Source organism: Taudactylus pleione, unplaced genomic scaffold (assembly GCF_031769625.1).
Source record: "Taudactylus pleione unplaced genomic scaffold, aTauple2 ptg000757l, whole genome shotgun sequence".
NCBI classification, from domain to species: Eukaryota; Metazoa; Chordata; class Amphibia; order Anura; family Myobatrachidae; genus Taudactylus; species Taudactylus pleione.
The window spans coordinates 5,225,701-5,244,913 of NW_028285159.1; the positions used below are offsets into that span (position 1 = coordinate 5,225,701).

General features: G+C 43.0%; 1 protein-coding gene across 2 annotated transcripts in view; it reads left to right on the forward strand.

Moving 5' to 3' along the window:
- LOC148477034 (ADAMTS-like protein 1) overlaps positions 1-19,213 on the forward strand; it is a 372,270-nt gene that overhangs the window by 277,258 nt on the left and 75,799 nt on the right. For both annotated transcript variants that reach the window (XM_088457315.1, XM_088457316.1), the window contains exons 17-21: positions 4,034-4,213; positions 5,740-5,893; positions 6,716-7,847; positions 9,102-9,229; positions 11,718-11,846. In XM_088457315.1, the coding sequence (XP_088313441.1) occupies positions 4,034-4,213; positions 5,740-5,893; positions 6,716-7,847; positions 9,102-9,229; positions 11,718-11,846 (1,723 nt within the window). The remainder of the gene's footprint in view (positions 1-4,033; positions 4,214-5,739; positions 5,894-6,715; positions 7,848-9,101; positions 9,230-11,717; positions 11,847-19,213) is intronic.

Sequence of the window (19,213 nt, forward strand, 5' to 3'; positions counted from 1 at the left end):
GTGCACTGCTGAACGCAGATTCCCAATGGTCGGGAATCTGCGCAAGTGCCCGACCCATACTGCACATGTGCAGTACGGGTCCTGCGTGTTCGTGATTGACAGTCTGCTGCCATTTGTGGGAGGGAGGGCCGTTGACGGCCTCCATTTTCTGAAATGGAGGCATGTCACCACCGTTGGGGGGGAGGGAAGAGGCCAGGATCTCAGTCAGCCGACGGAGATTTCCTGGCAACTTTCTCTCACCTGCGGCAGCCGGCTTACATGACCCCATGGGTCACTTAGCCGGCCGATGTTCCCGCAGATTATCCGATGCTGCGTTGTACAATGCAGCTTAGATAAGTAATGCAGCAGGAAGCGTGATGTCTTCTGCTGCATCGCCATAATTGCAAGGACAGAATTGCAAAGCTGCAAAGTGCAGCTTTTCAAGTCCATTCAATACTGAATCAGTCTATATATGCAAATATATATATTTTTTTATAAACAACACTAGGAAACATACGGGCAGCCTTGACTTTCACAAACAGACTAGTAAACATACTGTAATTTTGTGAAACGACTATCTAGTATAATGTAATTACAGTTGCAGCTCTATAACTCTCCAGCTTGCAACATGCAGAAGGGATTTTGTTTGGGGCCTATTTATCATTAAATATGTGCAGGATATTCCCCGAAAAGAGACATTTTCAGGGGGTGGACCCGCAAAATTAAGGATCCCCAGAGGTACTACAGATGGAACGCAGGAGATATCTCCGAGATCTCTCTATTTTCATCCGCAAATGCAGGCCCCAAAGGTTTGTATGGAGTCGGCTGTGCTGCCCGACTTACCGAACATTCTGGAGCTTGGCCCCGATAGGTAACGCCATCTCCAGATGGCGTTATTCTATAAAAGCCTATGGGCTAATATTTCACAAATTCTTATCCCTCTTCGTCGGTCCCTGGTGACGCATGAGTCGGGCAATGGCCATGCATGTGCAGTGTGCGCCGAGGACCCAAACCAGGAAGCTGTGTGATCGGTTTATGCGATCACATGGCTTCCAGCTCTTCACCAGAATGTGCTCTTATTGGAGCACATCCCTTGGCAAAAGTCAAATAGTAATTTGTGTAAAATAAAATAAATTTCCACAATGCGTTTTTATGCAAAAATAAAATGGTCACATTCGCATTAAATTGCTAGATTGTGATAAATCTGACCCCTAGGGGTAAATTTACTAAAGTGAGAATTTGTAGAAGTGAGTTTTAGAAGAAATGTTGCCCATAGCAACTAATCAGATTCTACTTAACATTTAACTAGCAACTTCTAGAAGATAATAGCTAGAATCTGATTGGTTGCTATGGGCAACATCTCTTCTAAAACTCACTTCTAAAAACTCTCACTTTAGTAAATTTACCCCCTAGTACCTGCAAGTCCAGTTCCCCAAACAGGTGCATATGTGACTTTTTGCAGATCACCTTGGTTGCAATACATGTCAACACCTCCACAACTTGCCTTTACTGTACTTTGGCCATCCTCCAATCCCCTACCCAAGCCCCTTGTATAAGAGAGATGCAAGTGTAGATCGACTGAAGAAAAAAAAAAGATGCACATTGTGAAAAGACATGCATGCACACAAAAAAGTAAGCAATTTGAGGCCATTAATAGCCACAACCTGTCTTTACATCTAACGTTAAATGAGGTGCAATGTGCTAAATGGCATTTGAAACATAGTGAAAGTTTGCTCCTCTTATGGATATACTATAATGTAAACCCACTTTGATTACTACACTCATTTTAATAGTGATGAGCAAAAAAATTCACTCTGGAAAATAAAGCAGACCCAGATTTTATATATATAGAAAAAATAAGTTGTGCTCTGCGCAACATATAGCCCTTGGGAAATAAATAACACGTGAACAGAATGGTAATATTGAAGTAATGTATTTATTTGTACACGTGTAAACGTATACATACCTCCCAACATGACCCTCTCCAGGAGGGACACAATGCTCTGGTCCTGGACTACCCTGGTAAGAGGTGAGGCTGCAGCGCAGTTCAAAATTCAAATAGGAGCCACACCTACTGTCATTTCACACCCTGCCAAACATCACTGGCTGGGACTCACTGGCAGTTGGTGTGACTCCCCTATTTGAATTTTGAACTGCGCTGCAGCCCCAGCTCTGGAGCCTCCACCAATCATAAATTACCAGGGAACTCCAGGACCAGAGCATTGTGTCCCTCCTGGAGAGGGTCATGTTGGGAGGTATGCGTATATTAAATATTAAAAAACATATATATCTTCCAAAAGTCGTGAATGGCCTAATACCGGTATACAACATAAACAAATATGACAATACAAGTGGACACAAGACAGTGTGTGTGTGAATAACCAAATACAATTCCTTTATCTTCAGTGCGTCTCTGACAGCACTTATAGGTATATACCTCAGCGTCTATAAACTTTGGTGCTGTTTAGGAATGATCTCTTAGTGCAACATTTGCTGCACTCCTGAGTAATACGCCTTGGCGTTGATACACTCTGGTACCTTCTGTGGGTAGATCGGTACTTATGTATGATATAATATTGAGGGATGTAATCCAAAGCGATCTATCACTTGTATTGAATACAAGAGGATCAATATCCCAGGTACCTTAATTGGTATGTCCAAAGGTTTTTGGTCTGTAGAGTGGAGGTACCTTGTATCCTTATGTCATAATCGTCCCCTCTGAAATGTAGACTCTGTGTGGACCTCTGTGGAACCTCCGGAGTCCTTTCAGTAGGTGCCTAGATGCTGTGAGTTTGCCGGCAGACAGCCCGTCTCGCGCCGCGTCCAGTGCTAAGCGGCTGGTGAACAGGATCGATGATTCTGCGATCTACACGTTTCGCTGGTCAGGCTTTCTCAGGATTGCAGATTTGATATATGCTTGTTATAAAGTATTTGAGTACGGGATGGCGGCGCTTGGGATCCCAGCAGTCAGAATCCCCAAACCAGCATACCGACAGGGTCCGGATCCCTATACTTGTCGGTCAGTATCCTAACCCTCCCCATTTCCCTATCCTAACCCTCCCTCTCTGGTGCCTAAACTTAACCCTCCCCCCCTCCCCAAAACCTAACCTCCCCCCTTAGTGCCTAACCCTCCCCCTAACCCTTGTACTTACCGTCAGGATGCCTGCGCCAGGATTCTGACATGTGTCAGGATTCCGGTGTCGGCATTCTAAGTGCCGGCATCGGCATCCCGACTGTCTGGATTTTGACAGGATCCCTTATAAAGAATATGATAAATTTCTAAATGCATTACAGACACCTACTTTGACATATCTTTCTAAAGGCCTCATTCCTAGAAATAGGTAATCCAAAAAAAACCTGTCCTGTAAAATTACTAGCTGAGATATATTCTGTAACCTTGTGCAGGATTTGCCACAAACTGAATCATCCATATTTATATAGCTAGTTAAACTTTCAATTACACTCAATGTGGGAGCTCATGATTTATTACATATTCGTCTACAAACAAAAATCGAACTCCTCTCCTAGAAAATTAAATATTTGAAATGCACGCCCCTAAAAATACAAACATTACATTTAAATAATGAATAATAATATAATTTTTGATATAATTAGGTTATAATCTAATGCTGCCCATCCACTACTAGATGCGGGGACGATGGCACGATTACGATATCATAATCGTGTCGTCGTATGAACATTCAGACGTTCAGTGTATGCAGATCAATCATCCCTGAAATGGCAACCTGACGGCGGTCGTCAGGTTGACCGTCATGTTCGGGCGATGATAGATGTTAAAAACGACCGGCAGGCACGCGCATCGCTGGTCATTTTTTAACATTTTACTGCCCGATTTTCAGGTGATTACCAAGCGATTGAGCGATAACGACGTCCGTAATCGCTAGGATTAGTCGCCTAGTGGATGGGCAGTTTAAGGCATAGACTTGAGACAACTGATCATAGATTAGTAAAAATGTATGTAGATTTTCTAACTACAAAACAATCACAATGTTTATAGAGTTGGTCCATAGCAGTGTCTCCTCTGTTCTTGCAGTGCTCACAGTCATGTGGTGGTGGTGTACAGGCACGTGAGGTCCTCTGTAAGCAAAGGATGTCTGATGGGAGCATCCTGGAACTGCCAGAAACATTTTGCTTATCTGTGAAACCACCATCTCAGGAGTTATGTCAGAATGAAGATTGCCCAGCAGAGTGGCGTTTGACTGACTGGTCTCAGGTATTTTGTACTTCATATGTGAAATATGCCCTATGTTATATCTTGTGGCAATTATTTTAATTTTCACAGACCTCAACTAATAGCTGTCACATTCTAAGGACAATGTAAGTTTATGGGCACCAGCATTATAGACATTGGACAAAAACCAACATAACAGGATTGCCCACTCTCGGTTTCTGATGTTTAGCGTAATAAGCACTATGCTTATTTACAAATAGCCGCAGTCCATACAGTATCACATACTTCAGAAACAGTGTGCACTCCTTACACCAGTGGCTACACAAACCACAGGTAATGATGCAGATAGGGTAGATGTTAATACAAAGATTAGACTGCACTGTCCAAAACTGGGCATCACTGCTTTCTAACTTCTCTGTTCCAAAATGAATTAAAGCTTCGTGTGTGCCCAATGTTGTTCCTCTTATCATTGAGTTTTTAGAACAAATTGCTGATTGTCAGTTACTCCCATGCATTACTGGATTTTCATTCCAACCAACCAACTAGTTGGATGGTTGGAGGAAATTTGGTTGGATGTATGGCCAGCTTAAGACTCGACTCAAATGTGACCTTAGAGCAGGGATGTGGCTCTCGCCACATCCCTCTCAGTGGCAGCAGGCAGCTCATCGGTGGTGTGTGTACAGGCAGGGCTGTCATCGGGCTGGTTACATCAGCACTGGACCCCAGAGCTGCCTTATCAACTTGTCTGTCACACAACCATAGGGACTACCTCTCCAGACTCTTCCTGGCAACATACAGACAGCCTCCCCCTCCTCTTAGCTGCTGGAGCCCACAAAGAAGTAAGTGCGAGGGTGGCCCATCTGCCTGTGTATTCAGTGTATTGCAGTTCCAGCCATAGCATTAAGGGTGAGTTAATACAATTTTTGACCTAATATAGCAGGCTAATTTTTAAGTTGATGATTTTGTATGGCCCACAAATTATTTTATAAAAATCAAAATGGCCCTTGGCAGAAAAAAGGTTCCCCAACCCTGCTTTAGAGGACAGGTAACATAACATGATGGTAACCACCATAGTAATAAAACGGTTCAAATACTTTATAATTCTTTGAAGTCACTCTATGGTCAGTGATGCGTTATACATGTTATGCACATGATCAAACCTTCTTTTAAGGACATACAAATCTTGGTATAAGGTCTTCTAAATTGAACTCCTTGCAGATGTCTCATTGACTACAGTTTTCTTAAACCTGCTGGCAAGCTATCTATGCAGTCATTTTTATGTATTTAAATGTGAAAAAAAATAATTTTCGACAGTTTTGTTCTATATTATATTAACTTAACTTAAGAACCGGGGGACTTGAATACATATGGATTTTTAAATCCTCAGTTCATAAGTTTATTCAGAGTGTTTAATCGACAAATAGGTGTGAAGATACACTTGTATTGATGTACAGACCTAAGCTAATCAGGTGTCATATCCAGGCTCAATAGAATTCTAAGAAGATGGAGATTCCTTTCAAATTATCAGTCAAAGATTGTAACGTTCATCACCACTTATTCAATTCTAGTGTTCAGTATCATGTGGAGAGGGGACACAGATCCAAAGTGCTGTTTGCAGGAAGAAACTGAAAACCGGAGAATACGTCTTGGTGAATTCCTCGTTGTGTGCAGACTCAGTCCTTCATCAAATGACGCGACCTTGCTCATTAGCAGCGTGCACAAGTAATAAATCTTTTTGTGCTTGATTTTTTATTTTATTTTTTTAATTAAGTTCTCTCTTATCTTGCAAACATTTTGCATTACTTTATAGTCATTGCAACATATATTTTAGTAAATGTTTTTTATAATTAGAAAACACTGTAAACTGTCATGGCTGCGGTTTATTTAATAAATTATATCTACAGTAGTCAAGTCGCACTCAGATTTCAAATCCAGCTGACAGATGAAACTTATGTGCCACTGCAACGTTATTATACCCCGCAAAATCTAATTGTCCCTAAATAATAGTCCTTATTCCTGTTATGTGGTCCTTATTCTTGTTATATTGCCATAGTGGATTTCCTGCAGTGTACATTTAATTAACACGCAAATTGCCAGTTAGAGGTGCTCTAACTTTATGACACCTCTGTGTGCAGCCTTCAGCTGACTATACTAATAGAGTACAATGGGCTATGGCTGTTCAGCCTCAGAGCTGAATGGGTGGAACTGTCTAAGTTGACTACACAAGTGTGGATTGTATACAGATCTGGCTGTTGGGCAGCCAGCTCTTAACATATGTCATAACCTTGAGGTATGAAAGAAATTTCAGGCACAATAAAGAATATTTAACATGCACAGCACAGAAGAAAGATTCTTACTGCCTAAAATTAGTTAATTAATTTGTGAAACTTTGAAGTAGAAATTTGATAATATATTTTGTCGGAGTCTCCTTTACCTTCTAAATATTTAAAATCATTTTCTTGTTATGCTGGTTGCTTCACTTAACTCTTATTTTATATTTTTATTTACAAGTGCACTGAATGTCACTAAATTTTATGTTTTAAGGACTCAGGACTGGCCAGAAAACGAGCCCCCAGATTACAGGTCTTAGAAAAATTTATATACAGACCAAAAGACAGAAGAAGCTGCAGTTTGTTGTTGGTGGTTATGCTTACCTCCTTCCAAAGACCTCCCTGGTGCTTAGGTGTCCTGTACGGCGATTCCGTAAACCCCAGATCATATGGGAAAAAGACGGGAAACACTTAATCAGCTCAGAGCACGTTACTGTTGCACCACATGGATACATCAAAATTCATCACCTTAAACCTTCCGACACTGGAGTTTACGCATGCATGGCTGGGCCCAGCCAGGAACATTTTGTCATCAAACTTATTGGAGAGAATAATAAAATTATTTCCCAAGCTTCCAGAGTTAGAGAAGAAGGAACGGCTAAGAAAATGAGGAAGACTGATGCTTATAACCACCCCGAAAAGCAGCAGAGTGTAAATCTGTTTAACCGAAGCAAGACTGAAAAGCAAATGCAACTAACAGATCCTAGCAGTCGCTATGATAATATTATCTCACGCCTTTTAGCCCTAAAAGTTTGGTCTGATCATCTAATGGATCCATCTGACCCTCAAGAATCTTTTGAAAGGAATATCTCCTCAGAGGAAGACCACGGTGTGGAGAACTCTTTACCTAACACTTTTGTCACTGATGTTAAGCGTGTAGATGACTTAATTCGATCATTGTCTCAGGAATCTGTTGAACTGAATGAGAACAACAGCAGGCACCTTTTATCACAAATGGCTCATGAGTTAACAAAGAGCTATCTAGAAAGCCACGAACCACCTGTCTTCAAGAAAGACCATAAGCAGGTTAGTCCTGGAACTTCAGAACATTCATTGTACAAACCAGTTTCTGGGTTTTCCAGTTCCTGGAGGTCTTCATCCATGGAATCCGAAGTATTGGAGCCCCATGAAAGGCTCCCAGTCCATTCTCTCAGGAAACCAGTCATTCTAAGAAAGATATCTGCAGCCCAGCATTTTTCAGCTTCTGAGGTAGTTACTCATATTGGACAGACGGTGGCACTGGCTAGTGGAACACTCAGTGTACTGCTTCATTGTGAAGCTGGTGGAAACCCTAAACCACTTATTAACTGGGCCAAAAATGGAGAGGACGTTAAATACAGTAACAGGTAACATCATGGGTTAGACAAAAAAAATCTAATTTGCATATTGCATTGTTCTGTACATATTCATAGAATGCTAGCATTTAATTAGAAATGTGGCAAGTTGTTTCATTTACATACGTCTATATTTGTCTTGCTGGTGTTTGTAGTAGGAAATTACAACAACAAGATATGTAGTTTATGCTGTATTCTTAGCTAAGTCACAGGAAGACTACTTAAATGTAGTAATAGATCCCTAATGTAAAATATAGTTAGTAGTGGTTCTATCTTTTACGAAGAACTCCATTCATTTTCAGCTTTTACTGGTAGAACCAAAAAGGTCCTGTCTCTAGTCAAGCCCTATCATAAAATAAAACAACATTTCCTTGTCATAAACCAGAACTACACAAGAACATTGAGTGATCATTCATATATTGAATGCATTTAATTGTCTATTTAGAAAAATGTGAAATATAAACACACTAGGAATTGAATTTATTGTTTCAAGCACATACAATGCTGTTTTCCCATAGATAATAATGAAACCTGCCAACTTTAAACATGGCTTGTTCATTTAAGAGACCCTGGCGGCAACATTAAAAGATGTAATTGCTGGTCACACAGCTTACTTTTTGAGCTTTTCATTGCATTGCACTGTGATGTAATAATTTCACAACTTGTTTTTAGTTAGAAAGAAACTCTCTTTAAGGACTGTTGTTCTTTCTGCTACAGTGGTGACCTATTGTGCTGCAGCTTAGACATAGTGAAGATAACCTGTAACTTGTAAAAATACATAGAATATAATAGTACAGGTATGGGACCCGGCATATGCTGGTCTGGGTGGTCAACTCAACCTGAACCCTGCTCTGTCCAACCCCCTGTCTCCGCTGATCTGCCCTCACACACTGACTGCTGCTGTCCTGTCCCCCTACTACACACATACACTCCGTTTTGACCTCTGGCTCTGCTCTGTCTCCCACTCCCCACTCTGCTCCATCACATACAGCCTCTCCCCCCCATACTTTCCCCACATTCCTGGGGTCCTCTACTGTGGTGTTAGGTCTGAACTGTTTCCCTAATAATTGAAGCCATTGGAGGGGTGCAGCTCACTCCCGACTCCCACTGCGCATGTATGTTGGAGACAGGATGGAGCTTACAGTAATAGTCAATGTGAAAATAAAAAGGGGGCTGTATCTAGTTCATGTCCATAGTGGACTGTCAGGATTTATTTACTTACTCAATGGGATTTATATCTGTTTCATAATTGATATATTTAAACAGGATACTCTTAAAATCAGATGATTCCCTGCAAATACTAGAGCCAGTTGAAGCCGACGTTGGGTTCTATACCTGCAATGCCACCAACCCTTTAGGCTCTGCGTCAGTGTCTATTGCCATTACTCTAGCAGGTATGTTACAACTACAAACCGCTTTACTGGATGATGTTTACTTTGACAATGTTTAAAGCTGGTTCTATTAATAATATTGTAACTAAGAAAATAGGTCATGAGTATGCACTTTATTAAGCAAGCATATGGATCACATTAGAGCTATTTACAGATAAACTGCAGAATCTGGACACTTGTGTTTACTTTCTTTATTACAGTGTTCTAATGTAATCACAATAATCAGAATTGTTTTTGTAATGCACCTTATGCAACTGGACCATTCTGGTGTTTAGCAATTCGTAATTCTACTTTCTGTGGAACTTGCGCTCTCTGTTATTTGCGCAGCAACTGCCTTAACTGTAGAAAAATCAGCTTTACATGGGAGATTCCATGCTCCGCAATAGCCACAAAGTGTCTCCCAGAACAGTTGGACAAAGGTACTTTATGGCCAGTAACATCACTAACTCCCCCCCCATAGAGGTGTGCCTGAAAATGAGCGGTGTTTGGCTATTATAATATATGGCGATGTGTGCAGCTAAACAATACCCGTAGACTATTTGATCTGAAGTTATATTTTTATTATAATCAAGCATCCTTTACAGTATCGGAAATATGTTTACCAGCAACCTAATCAAATGAAACAATGGAAATTATTATGTTTATATTAAAGAGATGATCAGTTTAAGTAATAAAAGAAAATAATAGAACTCTAGTATGAATGGTATATTCATATAGTGAAGTAAATCTTAGGATTTTATAGCAGTGGGCATCACATTTTTTATTGTTGATGAGGAATATAAAATAAATAAAGAAATAGTTATTTACTGATGGCTCCGGTGATTGCCTCTTCCTTTCATTCTCCCTTCATATTCCATGACCCTACTAGGCAGTGGTGGGAAGTTAGACAATTATGGCACTTGTGAGGTGAACAACAAGGAATTTCTAGAGACATTGGTTATTAAATAAACTTTGTAGCTTTCGGAGCCTTGGGCTATGGCTTCTGTTAGTGGTTCCACCTTTTCTGTTGTGTGATTACTCCCATAAAGAGCAACTGTAACAGTAGATACAAATTGTAGATCACTAAGCAAATAGACTATTCTTCCCCATTACCTTAACACGTCGTTTTTTTCATTATAACACACAGCACAGTCAATTAAAGAGGTAAAGTAGACTGGGATGTAGTTAGGAAGCCGGCGGTCGAATGTCCGGCGGTGATTCATACCGATTCCAGTAGACTAATGGCAGCAGGAGACAGAGCAACCAGAGAGTGAAAACGATTTTCTATCTTGCTTTATAATATGAAAGCTACAGAATAACTGGTGTATACAGTATAACTGCAGAGTATGACATTTTTCCTCTACCACAGTGCACAGGAATCTGATTTGCTTATGCAGTAATCATATGATTAAAATCATTAGTGTATCATATACCAGTTAAATTACAGCTACCTGTTCTGTGAACGGTTTGTTTGTTGACATGTTACCTGACAATGTTTCACATTACCTCTTGGCCTGCAGTTTTTTTGTCCTGTCCATTAGTTGAATGTAAACACATCTGGTTTTGGTGTTGCATATATTAAGATTGCAACCATTTTTTCAATTACATTAGAATATAGTTACATTTTCCTAAGTCTGAGGTGACTGACACACACATGATTGCTAAACATTACAGTCTTATTCTGCAGTAAATGCATAAACACTTAACCCCGTCCATTATGATACTTAAACTTGTGTCTATCCTTGGCACAAAAAAACAAAAACATATGTTGAGAAATAGTTTATTTTAAGTAATACATGTTTCTAATGAAATGTGTGTGGCTAGGCTATTGTTCATTCTCATTTTTGTTATAATAGTTATCATGATTTTACTCTTTATATCAAAATTACTAGCTTCAAGGGGGCATTCCGGCCAATCCAACATGTTGTAGAATTGAATCAGAACCATGTGTCAGTCATTTGATGAATACAATTCTACCACCAAAGGAGAACATTCGGACAGCTACATATTGTCACATATGTCATCAATAAAGCTGTATGGTAGTGTTCAGCAAACATTATGTATTGAATGGTACAAACTATTTAATCCTGGATAGTCTCACATTTCTATGAGTGTGGATAATGGACTCTCATCATGATAGTTTTTTGCTCATAGTTATTTAATAAATCTTTAGTGGCGCTGACTTTTTGGGGTAGTTTTGTGGCCTGAATATAAAAGAGGTCTCATGTTACATATATGTATTACATATTAATAGCGTGTGTCACAAGTTATTGAATGCTCAAGCTTACCTTACTGACCTCTGTTTCCATGTTAAGGCTTGTATTTAAGCCATGCGTGCTCTCCTGTGGTCTCCTCCATCCATTCTTCATTAACTTAGATGGTTTATAGCATGCCTTGTATGGACAGTTTGCTGCAAAACAGCAGGTTACCTTTTAGTGTGATGCCCCTTGGGGCCTGCTCTTTGAACCTCTGCAGTGTCAGGTGACCATGATATTCTGTCTTCTGTCTCTAGGAAAACCGTTAATAAAGACCTCCAAAGCTGTTCTTCTCAATGTGGACGCACCTTCCATCACTGTCGATGTGGGTACTATGGTGAAAACCATTCAAGCAACAAATATTACCATCCACTGCCAAGTAGCAGGTAAGTCAGTAACTAAACATTTAATCACCTACTGTCTGAGGATTGTTGATAAGTAACAATATATTTCATATGTCAGACATAGTTATTAGAAGTAATTTACACTAAAGCATTTTATAACATCTAAAATAACAAACCTTCTTTAGCGTCAAATAAAGATCAGTAAAATTGAGGCGCAACTTTACTGGAAGCCAATGTTGAGGCAAAAAAATAAGAGGTTTCCCAGAGTTGCCAAGTGTTGGTGATACAGTCTTCTAGTTTTACTGATGGGCTGAATGAGAGTAACTTTACACTTGCACAACCATGTTGCAATGCAAGGGGTGCAAATACATATTTTTTTTTCAATCAGGGTAAACACTGGCTGCTTTTGCATGTAGCCTACAAATGCTGGACAGCTTCATTTTAACACTGCTAGATAGATTTGAGTTTAAATGTCTCTGAACATTTTACATCTGCTCCACCAGCAGTGCAACATGGTTTTGCCAAGATAAAACAGACTTAGGGACATATTCATCAAGTAATACTGTAATATTATGCAGGTTATTCCCCAAAACAGCCGTAATATTAAGAATCCCCCTAACGTATGAATGAGAGACCTCAGCAGATCTCTCCGAAATCTGCTGCAGTCCCTCCATTGCCGACAGCAGCCATAGCCCCCATAGAAACTGTCAGATTTACCAAACGGAGCTTGTCCCTGATAGGATAAAGTCATCTCTAGTTTATCCTATAGTAGCCTATGGGTTACTATTTCGCAAAAATTACCTGGAGAGGAATCTTCCAGAACCCTCTCTGGTAATGGCCACCTGTTGACAGAGCATGTGCAGAACTGGCCCGGCTCCCAGTATAGAAGGGAAATGATTGCTTTTTTACGATCATTTTACTTCTTTACACATTGCAGAGACAGGCTCCTTTCAGAGCCCCTCTCCTAGCATGTGATTTTTTGTAAATTTGTGTGAATTTCCTATTGCTGCGAATAGTGGCCATAAGAATTTCTAATTATTGGGTCTGAAACCTGATAATTAGTAAATATTCCCCTTAGAGCTAGATATGTGGGTGGGGGTGGGGGTCAGGGACAGTTCTAGGGGCAGGCTAACAGGGCCATCGCCCGGAGCGCTGGCCCCCGGAGCGTGCCGCAGAGTCCCCATGGATTTTTTTTTTTTAATCACAGTCTTGGTGGTGGCAGCAGCTCCTAGCCGCAGCCACCACCTGGCACAATAAAGTTTTTTTTTTTTCCCTGGTGCGTGTGACGTCACGAGCGCGCTGAAGAAAAGAGTGTCCGTGAGGAGCCCTGCAGCCGCGAAGAGAAGATTCAAGTAAGTGTGAGTCACTAGTTGTAGCCAGGAGGGGAGAAGACACAGTCTGGCAGTGAGGGGAGCCGCAACCGCTGGAGGACGTGGGATTAGGTCATGCTGTGGTATTAGGGGGATTAGGGGAATGGGAACAGAAGGGGGAAGGGGAGCCATGTATAGGATGCGGATGGGAGAAGGGAAGCACTGTGTGGGTTCTGGCTGGGGGAATGGAAGCACTGTGTGGGTTCTGGCTGGGGGAATGGAAGCACTGTGTGGGTTCTGGCTGGGGGAATGGAAGCACTGTGTGGGTTCTGGCTGGGGGAATGGAAGCACTGTGTGGGTTCTGGCTGGGGGAATGGGAGCACTGTGTGGGTTCTGGCTGGGGGAATGGGAGCACTGTGTGGGTTCTGGCTGGGGGAATGGAAGCACTGTGTGGGTTCTGGTTGGGGGAATGGAAGCACTGTGTGGGTTCTGGCTGGGGGAATGGGAGCACTGTGTGGGTTCTGGCTGGGGGCATGGAAGCACTGTGTGGGTTCTGGTTGGGGGAATGGGAGCACTGTGTGTGTTCTGGCTGGGGGAATGGAAGCACTGTGTGGGTTCTGGTTGGGGGAATGGAAGCACTGTGTGGGTTCTGGCTGGGGGAATGGGAGCACTGTGTGGGTTCTGGCTGGGGGAATGGAAGCACTGTGTGGGTTCTGGCTGGGGGAATGGGAGCACTGTGTGGGTTCTGGCTGGGGGAATGGAAGCACTGTGTGGGTTCTGGCTGGGGGAATGGAAGCACTGTGTGGGTTCTGGCTGGGGGAATGGGAGCACTGTGTGGGTTCTGGTTGGGGGAATGGAAGCACTGTGTGGGTTCTGGCTGGGGGAATGGGAGCACTGTGTGGGTTCTGGCTGGGGGAATGGAAGCACTGTGTGGGTTCTGGCTGGGGGAATGGAAGCACTGTGTGAGTTCTGGTTGGGGGAATGGAAGCACTGTGTTGGTTCTGGCTGGGGGAATGGGAGCACTGTGTGGGTTCTGGCTGGGGGAACGGGAGCACTGTATATGTTCTGGCTGGGGGAATGGGAGCACTGTGTGGGGGAATGGGAGCACTGTTGTGGCTGGGGGAATGGGAGCACTGTGTATGTTCTGGCTGGGGGAATGGGAGCACTGTGTGGGTTGTGGCTGGGGGAATGGGAGCACTGTGTAATATGGGGAAGGGGAGTACAGTGTGTGGGATGTGGACAAGGGAAGGGGAGCGCAGTATGGGATGTGGATAGGGGAAGTGGAGCGCAGTGTGTGGGCTCTACTGTGGTGTAACGTGTATAAATTGTACTACTGTGCGGTGTAATGTGAATAATGGACAGTAATGTGTGGTGTAATGTGAATAACGGACAGTACTGTGTGGTGTAATGTGAATAACTGACACTACTGTGTGGTGTAATGTGAATCGATACTATTATGTGACTACGCCCCTTTCCTATTAGGCCACACCCCTATATTTTTTGGCGGCGGCTTCGGGATGCACTGTCCCTTTTTCGGGTATGGGGGCGCCAAAGGAGACTTTCCACAAGGTCTATAACCGGCCCTGGTGGGGGTGGCAGATGCTGCACTAGCTCAATTCTGCAATGTTAACTCAATTTTGATTGTATGCAAAAACTAAAATTTGCATTTGCAACCTTACACCGTAACATGGTTTGTCTGGGTGCAGTTTTGTACACTTCATCTGCATCTGTACAGTATCTGTAAATTTATATTTCATGATATGCATAGTTTGTAAATAGAGCTAGAACAACAGTCAGTGCAGTATATTTTGCTACATGCCATAGTAAAAGGAATGGAAATTGCTCCTCTTCTTGGGCACAGCACACCACATACAGGGTGGAATTCAATTCAGTGCAAATAGCCACGGGGGGAGCTCCCGAAGCTATTCAACTCAACGCGATGTTTGGGCAGTCTAAAGTATTTCTTCTCGCACCCCCCTGTGGGTGCAAGCTGCGCAGTTGTTTGCCGGCTTGGCGCGACGCTAACAGTTTCGCGGCCAGCATTTTAGTCGGAAAATACTGTTCTTGCGACTAAACACACAGGTTAAGTTGCGAGAGACGGCATTCTCTGACTTAACCAATTCCCGACCGGGCAAACAGCATGGTGTATTGAATAGCTCCGGGAGCTCCCTCCCGCGGCTATTCATCATCGCTTGAATTTAATTTCCCCCACAGACAGAGCAGGTGCGTGCACGCGGCGTGACGTTATCGGATACATTGCACGTTTAAACTGCTGGTTTACATACTAATGCTGGCAGTGGCGCTGGTAATAATAACTTAATATGGCAGGGGAACAAACTAGATCCTGCCGATTAGGGGTGGGCAATGTCGGGCAATGAACTCAGGCCCTGATTCTGAGCCGGACGCTCTGACAGAGCGCTCGCTCTGAATCAGGGCCGTCCTTCTTAATTTTTAGAGCAGCCTCCTGGCCCATCGTATAGCTGTGGGTGACCACCCACAGCTATAGCGAGCGGCCAGGAAGATGGTCACGATGGTCAAGACCATTGCGACCATCGGGCTTGCGATGAGACCCTTGTGGTAGGGTCTCATTGCCGCAAACCCTGGAGTGCTTTCGGCTCTATCAGAGCCGAGAGCACTCCCACTGACATCACTTGTGATGTCAGTGGGGCCGGCCCCAGACGGTAGACGTTCCCATGGGAACGCCTCCGTCTGGGCAGCCATGCCCCCAGCACGCCCACCAAAGGGGGCGTGATGTCACTCACGATCGACAGCACGCCCCCTTTGGTACGAGACCCGGAGCGACGGCTTGCCCTGGGCCAACATCGACCCGCTTGCGAGTGCTCAGCGCTCGCGAGAGGGTCTGAATCAGGCCAGTTCCTGACTGGGCGGCCACGGACTTAAATTCAGGTGTTTACGGCGATCTGGCTAATGGGTAGTCCAGACTTCGGACCACTCATAAACCAGATTACCGATCCACCTGAATTTAAATGCAATGTCCACGGCTGCATGGACCACCCCTTATTTTTGCCCTGCCATCCTGCCTGTCACAGGCGCAGCAAGTGCAGCTGTAAAGCCATTAAGAAAGTAAGCAGCAGGGGGATGGGGTTTCTCCAGCATGGCGCCCCCCTGCAATGCTTACCGTGCATACTGCATTGCACCGACCCTGACTATGACACTGCTGCCTACTCATATTTTATTTTGACAATTTACTCTGCTTTGTCAAGGAACTATGGTACAATACACTCCGAGATGAGTATACCATATAGAGAGACTACAGAGATTGGGATCAGGTCATTTCTCAGTTTATCTGCCTACCAAAGGGAAGCTCAGTTAAAGTTTTTCAAATATACGTGTTGGTTTACCTATGGAATGCCTCTTCCTTCCTATACAGTACCTACAAACTGAAAAGATATTGAAGCAGGACCATTTGTTAGTGTGTTTATAATCCTAAATCCTCTTCATACAGCAGTATTCATAGCTATGGGGTCTCTAATCCAGAAAAACATCAATTTCTCAAGACTTAAAAATAAAAAAAAGTAAATTATTTCTAGTATTCAGCAGTTGTCATACTCTGACATAAGGGGTTTATATAAAACAAAGGGCCTGATTCAGACTCACCCGCAAGCGGCTGTCCGCTCGCAAGTGGGTCGATGTTGTGCACTGCGCATGCGCACGACGGCGGGAGCTCCGTCGTGCGCATGCGCCAGACGCGACGAGCGAAGGACTTTCCTTTGCTCGTTGTGTCTGATCAAAGGGGGCGTGCTGTCGATGTTGATTGACAGCACGCCCCCTTTGGTGGGCGTGCCAGGGGCGTGCCTCCCAGACGGGGGCGTTCCCAAGGGAACGCCTACCGTCAGAAGCCGGCCCACTGACATCACTAGTGATGTCAGTGGGAGTGATTTTGGCTCTGATAGAGCCAAAATCACTCCGGGCCTTGCGGTTGAAAAACTCAACCGCAGGCTCCGGCTCGCAGTGACGATGGTCGCGATGGTCAAGACCATCGCGGCCATCAAACTGCACGCTCGTATAGGCTGTGGGTGGAGACCCACAGCTATACGAGCGTCCAGGAGGACGCTCCATAATTATGGAGGACGGCCCTCATTCAGAGCGTGCGCTCAGCTCAGAGCGTACGGCTCTGAATGAGGGCCAAAGTGTTTTGCAGTTAATATTATTGTCATCCCGCAGCAAGAATCACCAACAATCAGTGGCTTTGAAAAGCAGCCATTTAGTAAATGTACCCCTAACTGTTTTCCTTCAGATACTGTGCGAGCACTTCTAAACACTTTCATTTAGGGAAATAAGAGACATTTAGGCAAACTGTACTATGGAGGGAACGGCCGATTTGAATTTGTAAGCGTGACAAGCGTATATTTTAAGTATGGTAAATCAATTAGATAAGGGAATTTTTTTTTTTTAAGTATTTGATAAATTTGACTCATTATTCTGACGTTTAACATCAGTTACCAGATTAAAGGTGCCCACACACATACCGACTTTTCATCCAATTTGTCCGATTTCGACAAATCGTGACGACAGATCATATAAAAAATGGCCAAATCGTGAGTTTCTGCTCTTGATCACGATGCCGATGCTCATCCCCGCTCGTCGTACCTCGCATCTTCAGATCTGCCGTGCTGTAGGGCAGATTAGTCAATCGGGGATACAATGCACTAGCTGCACGATAGATCTTAAGTCAGATTGGACATTTTTAACTCCAAATCGTGACAACGACTGCCTGGGGAGAGTTCAGGGAGAGTTCAGGGGAAATTGTGTACATCGGCTGATTGGGAGCAAGTCGGTATGTGTGTGGGCACCTTAAGCAATATGGGTGTGTAAACCTGTATTACTAATGCGTTGAAGTGGTGAGGCAGGAACTTGATGTGCTTTGCTGTTACATTATCATAGGCACAACACATGCAGCGTAATGTTATGATTTGCGACATTATGCTGTGTGGGGCTGGGCTACCATGTTATGGGTACCACACCCCATAACATTCCAGCTTGTACCTTCCCGGATTTCCTGGAGGTCAGCTAGAACTAGGCAATTATTATATAGTTATTTCAATATTTTAAAATGGAATAATGAACTGCATTTGTAAACTACATACAGCAATCTGTTGTAATATATATTTTCAGTACTGCTTTATGTTTATATTTCTCGTACCTATCCATAATATGTTTTCCAATTTGGCCATTTTAATTGGCAGGGATAGAAAGACAGTTGTTCAACTCAAACCTCACACAGCAAGTACACTGTGGATAAAGAAAAGTGGTTTGTGGGAATCTTCGGCCACAAGTGACATTGTACATTGCAGAACCTCATTACTTCTTATTTCCCATTGTCACACATTCTCCTCTTGGGCTTAGAGACAGAAACCTCTGACCTACTATAGCGATACATTGTGCAATGCAGTTCTATGTGTTGGACAGCATTATTAATCTCAGCTCTTTCTACCAAGAATGAACATGTGTTATTGTTTATTTTACATTACAGCAACGTTTATTAGAAGGAAAATGGTTACTCCTTAAATGGGAAATACATCCCTGAAATAAATTGTATGTGATTGCTACTAAGCAATGTATTGTGGTGTTATCTTGTTCAATATGATTCAGTATATTGATCCTTACAATCTGTAATTAAGCGGAATCTGGGATGCAAATTTGTTGTTAGAAATGTAAACACAGGTAATGTCTTAAGGTAACTGTGCCCATCCTAGGAAAGAATAAGAAAAATATGGATCGGCAGTACATTTAATTATTATTATTTTTAGATGCCAGTAAACCTGTCCGTATGTCTTTGGACTGTAGTTAGAAACCAAATCACCTGAAAGAGCCCTATGCAAACACAGGGTAACATAAAATACAAGCTACATGCATATACTTCCAGGGGCGGAAACAAACCCAAGGTTACTGTGACACCATCCCTCTATATACAGGTGTGCGCCCACGTTCCGCTACCAGAAACTGTACCTTCTTTTATAGGGTTGCATGTCACTCTCTTTCTTATTTTCAACTTTACAATGCTTCTCCTAAATATGGCTAATTGTGTCATTTATATCTAAAATAACTTACAAGGCTGCGGTGATATGGAGCCTTTCA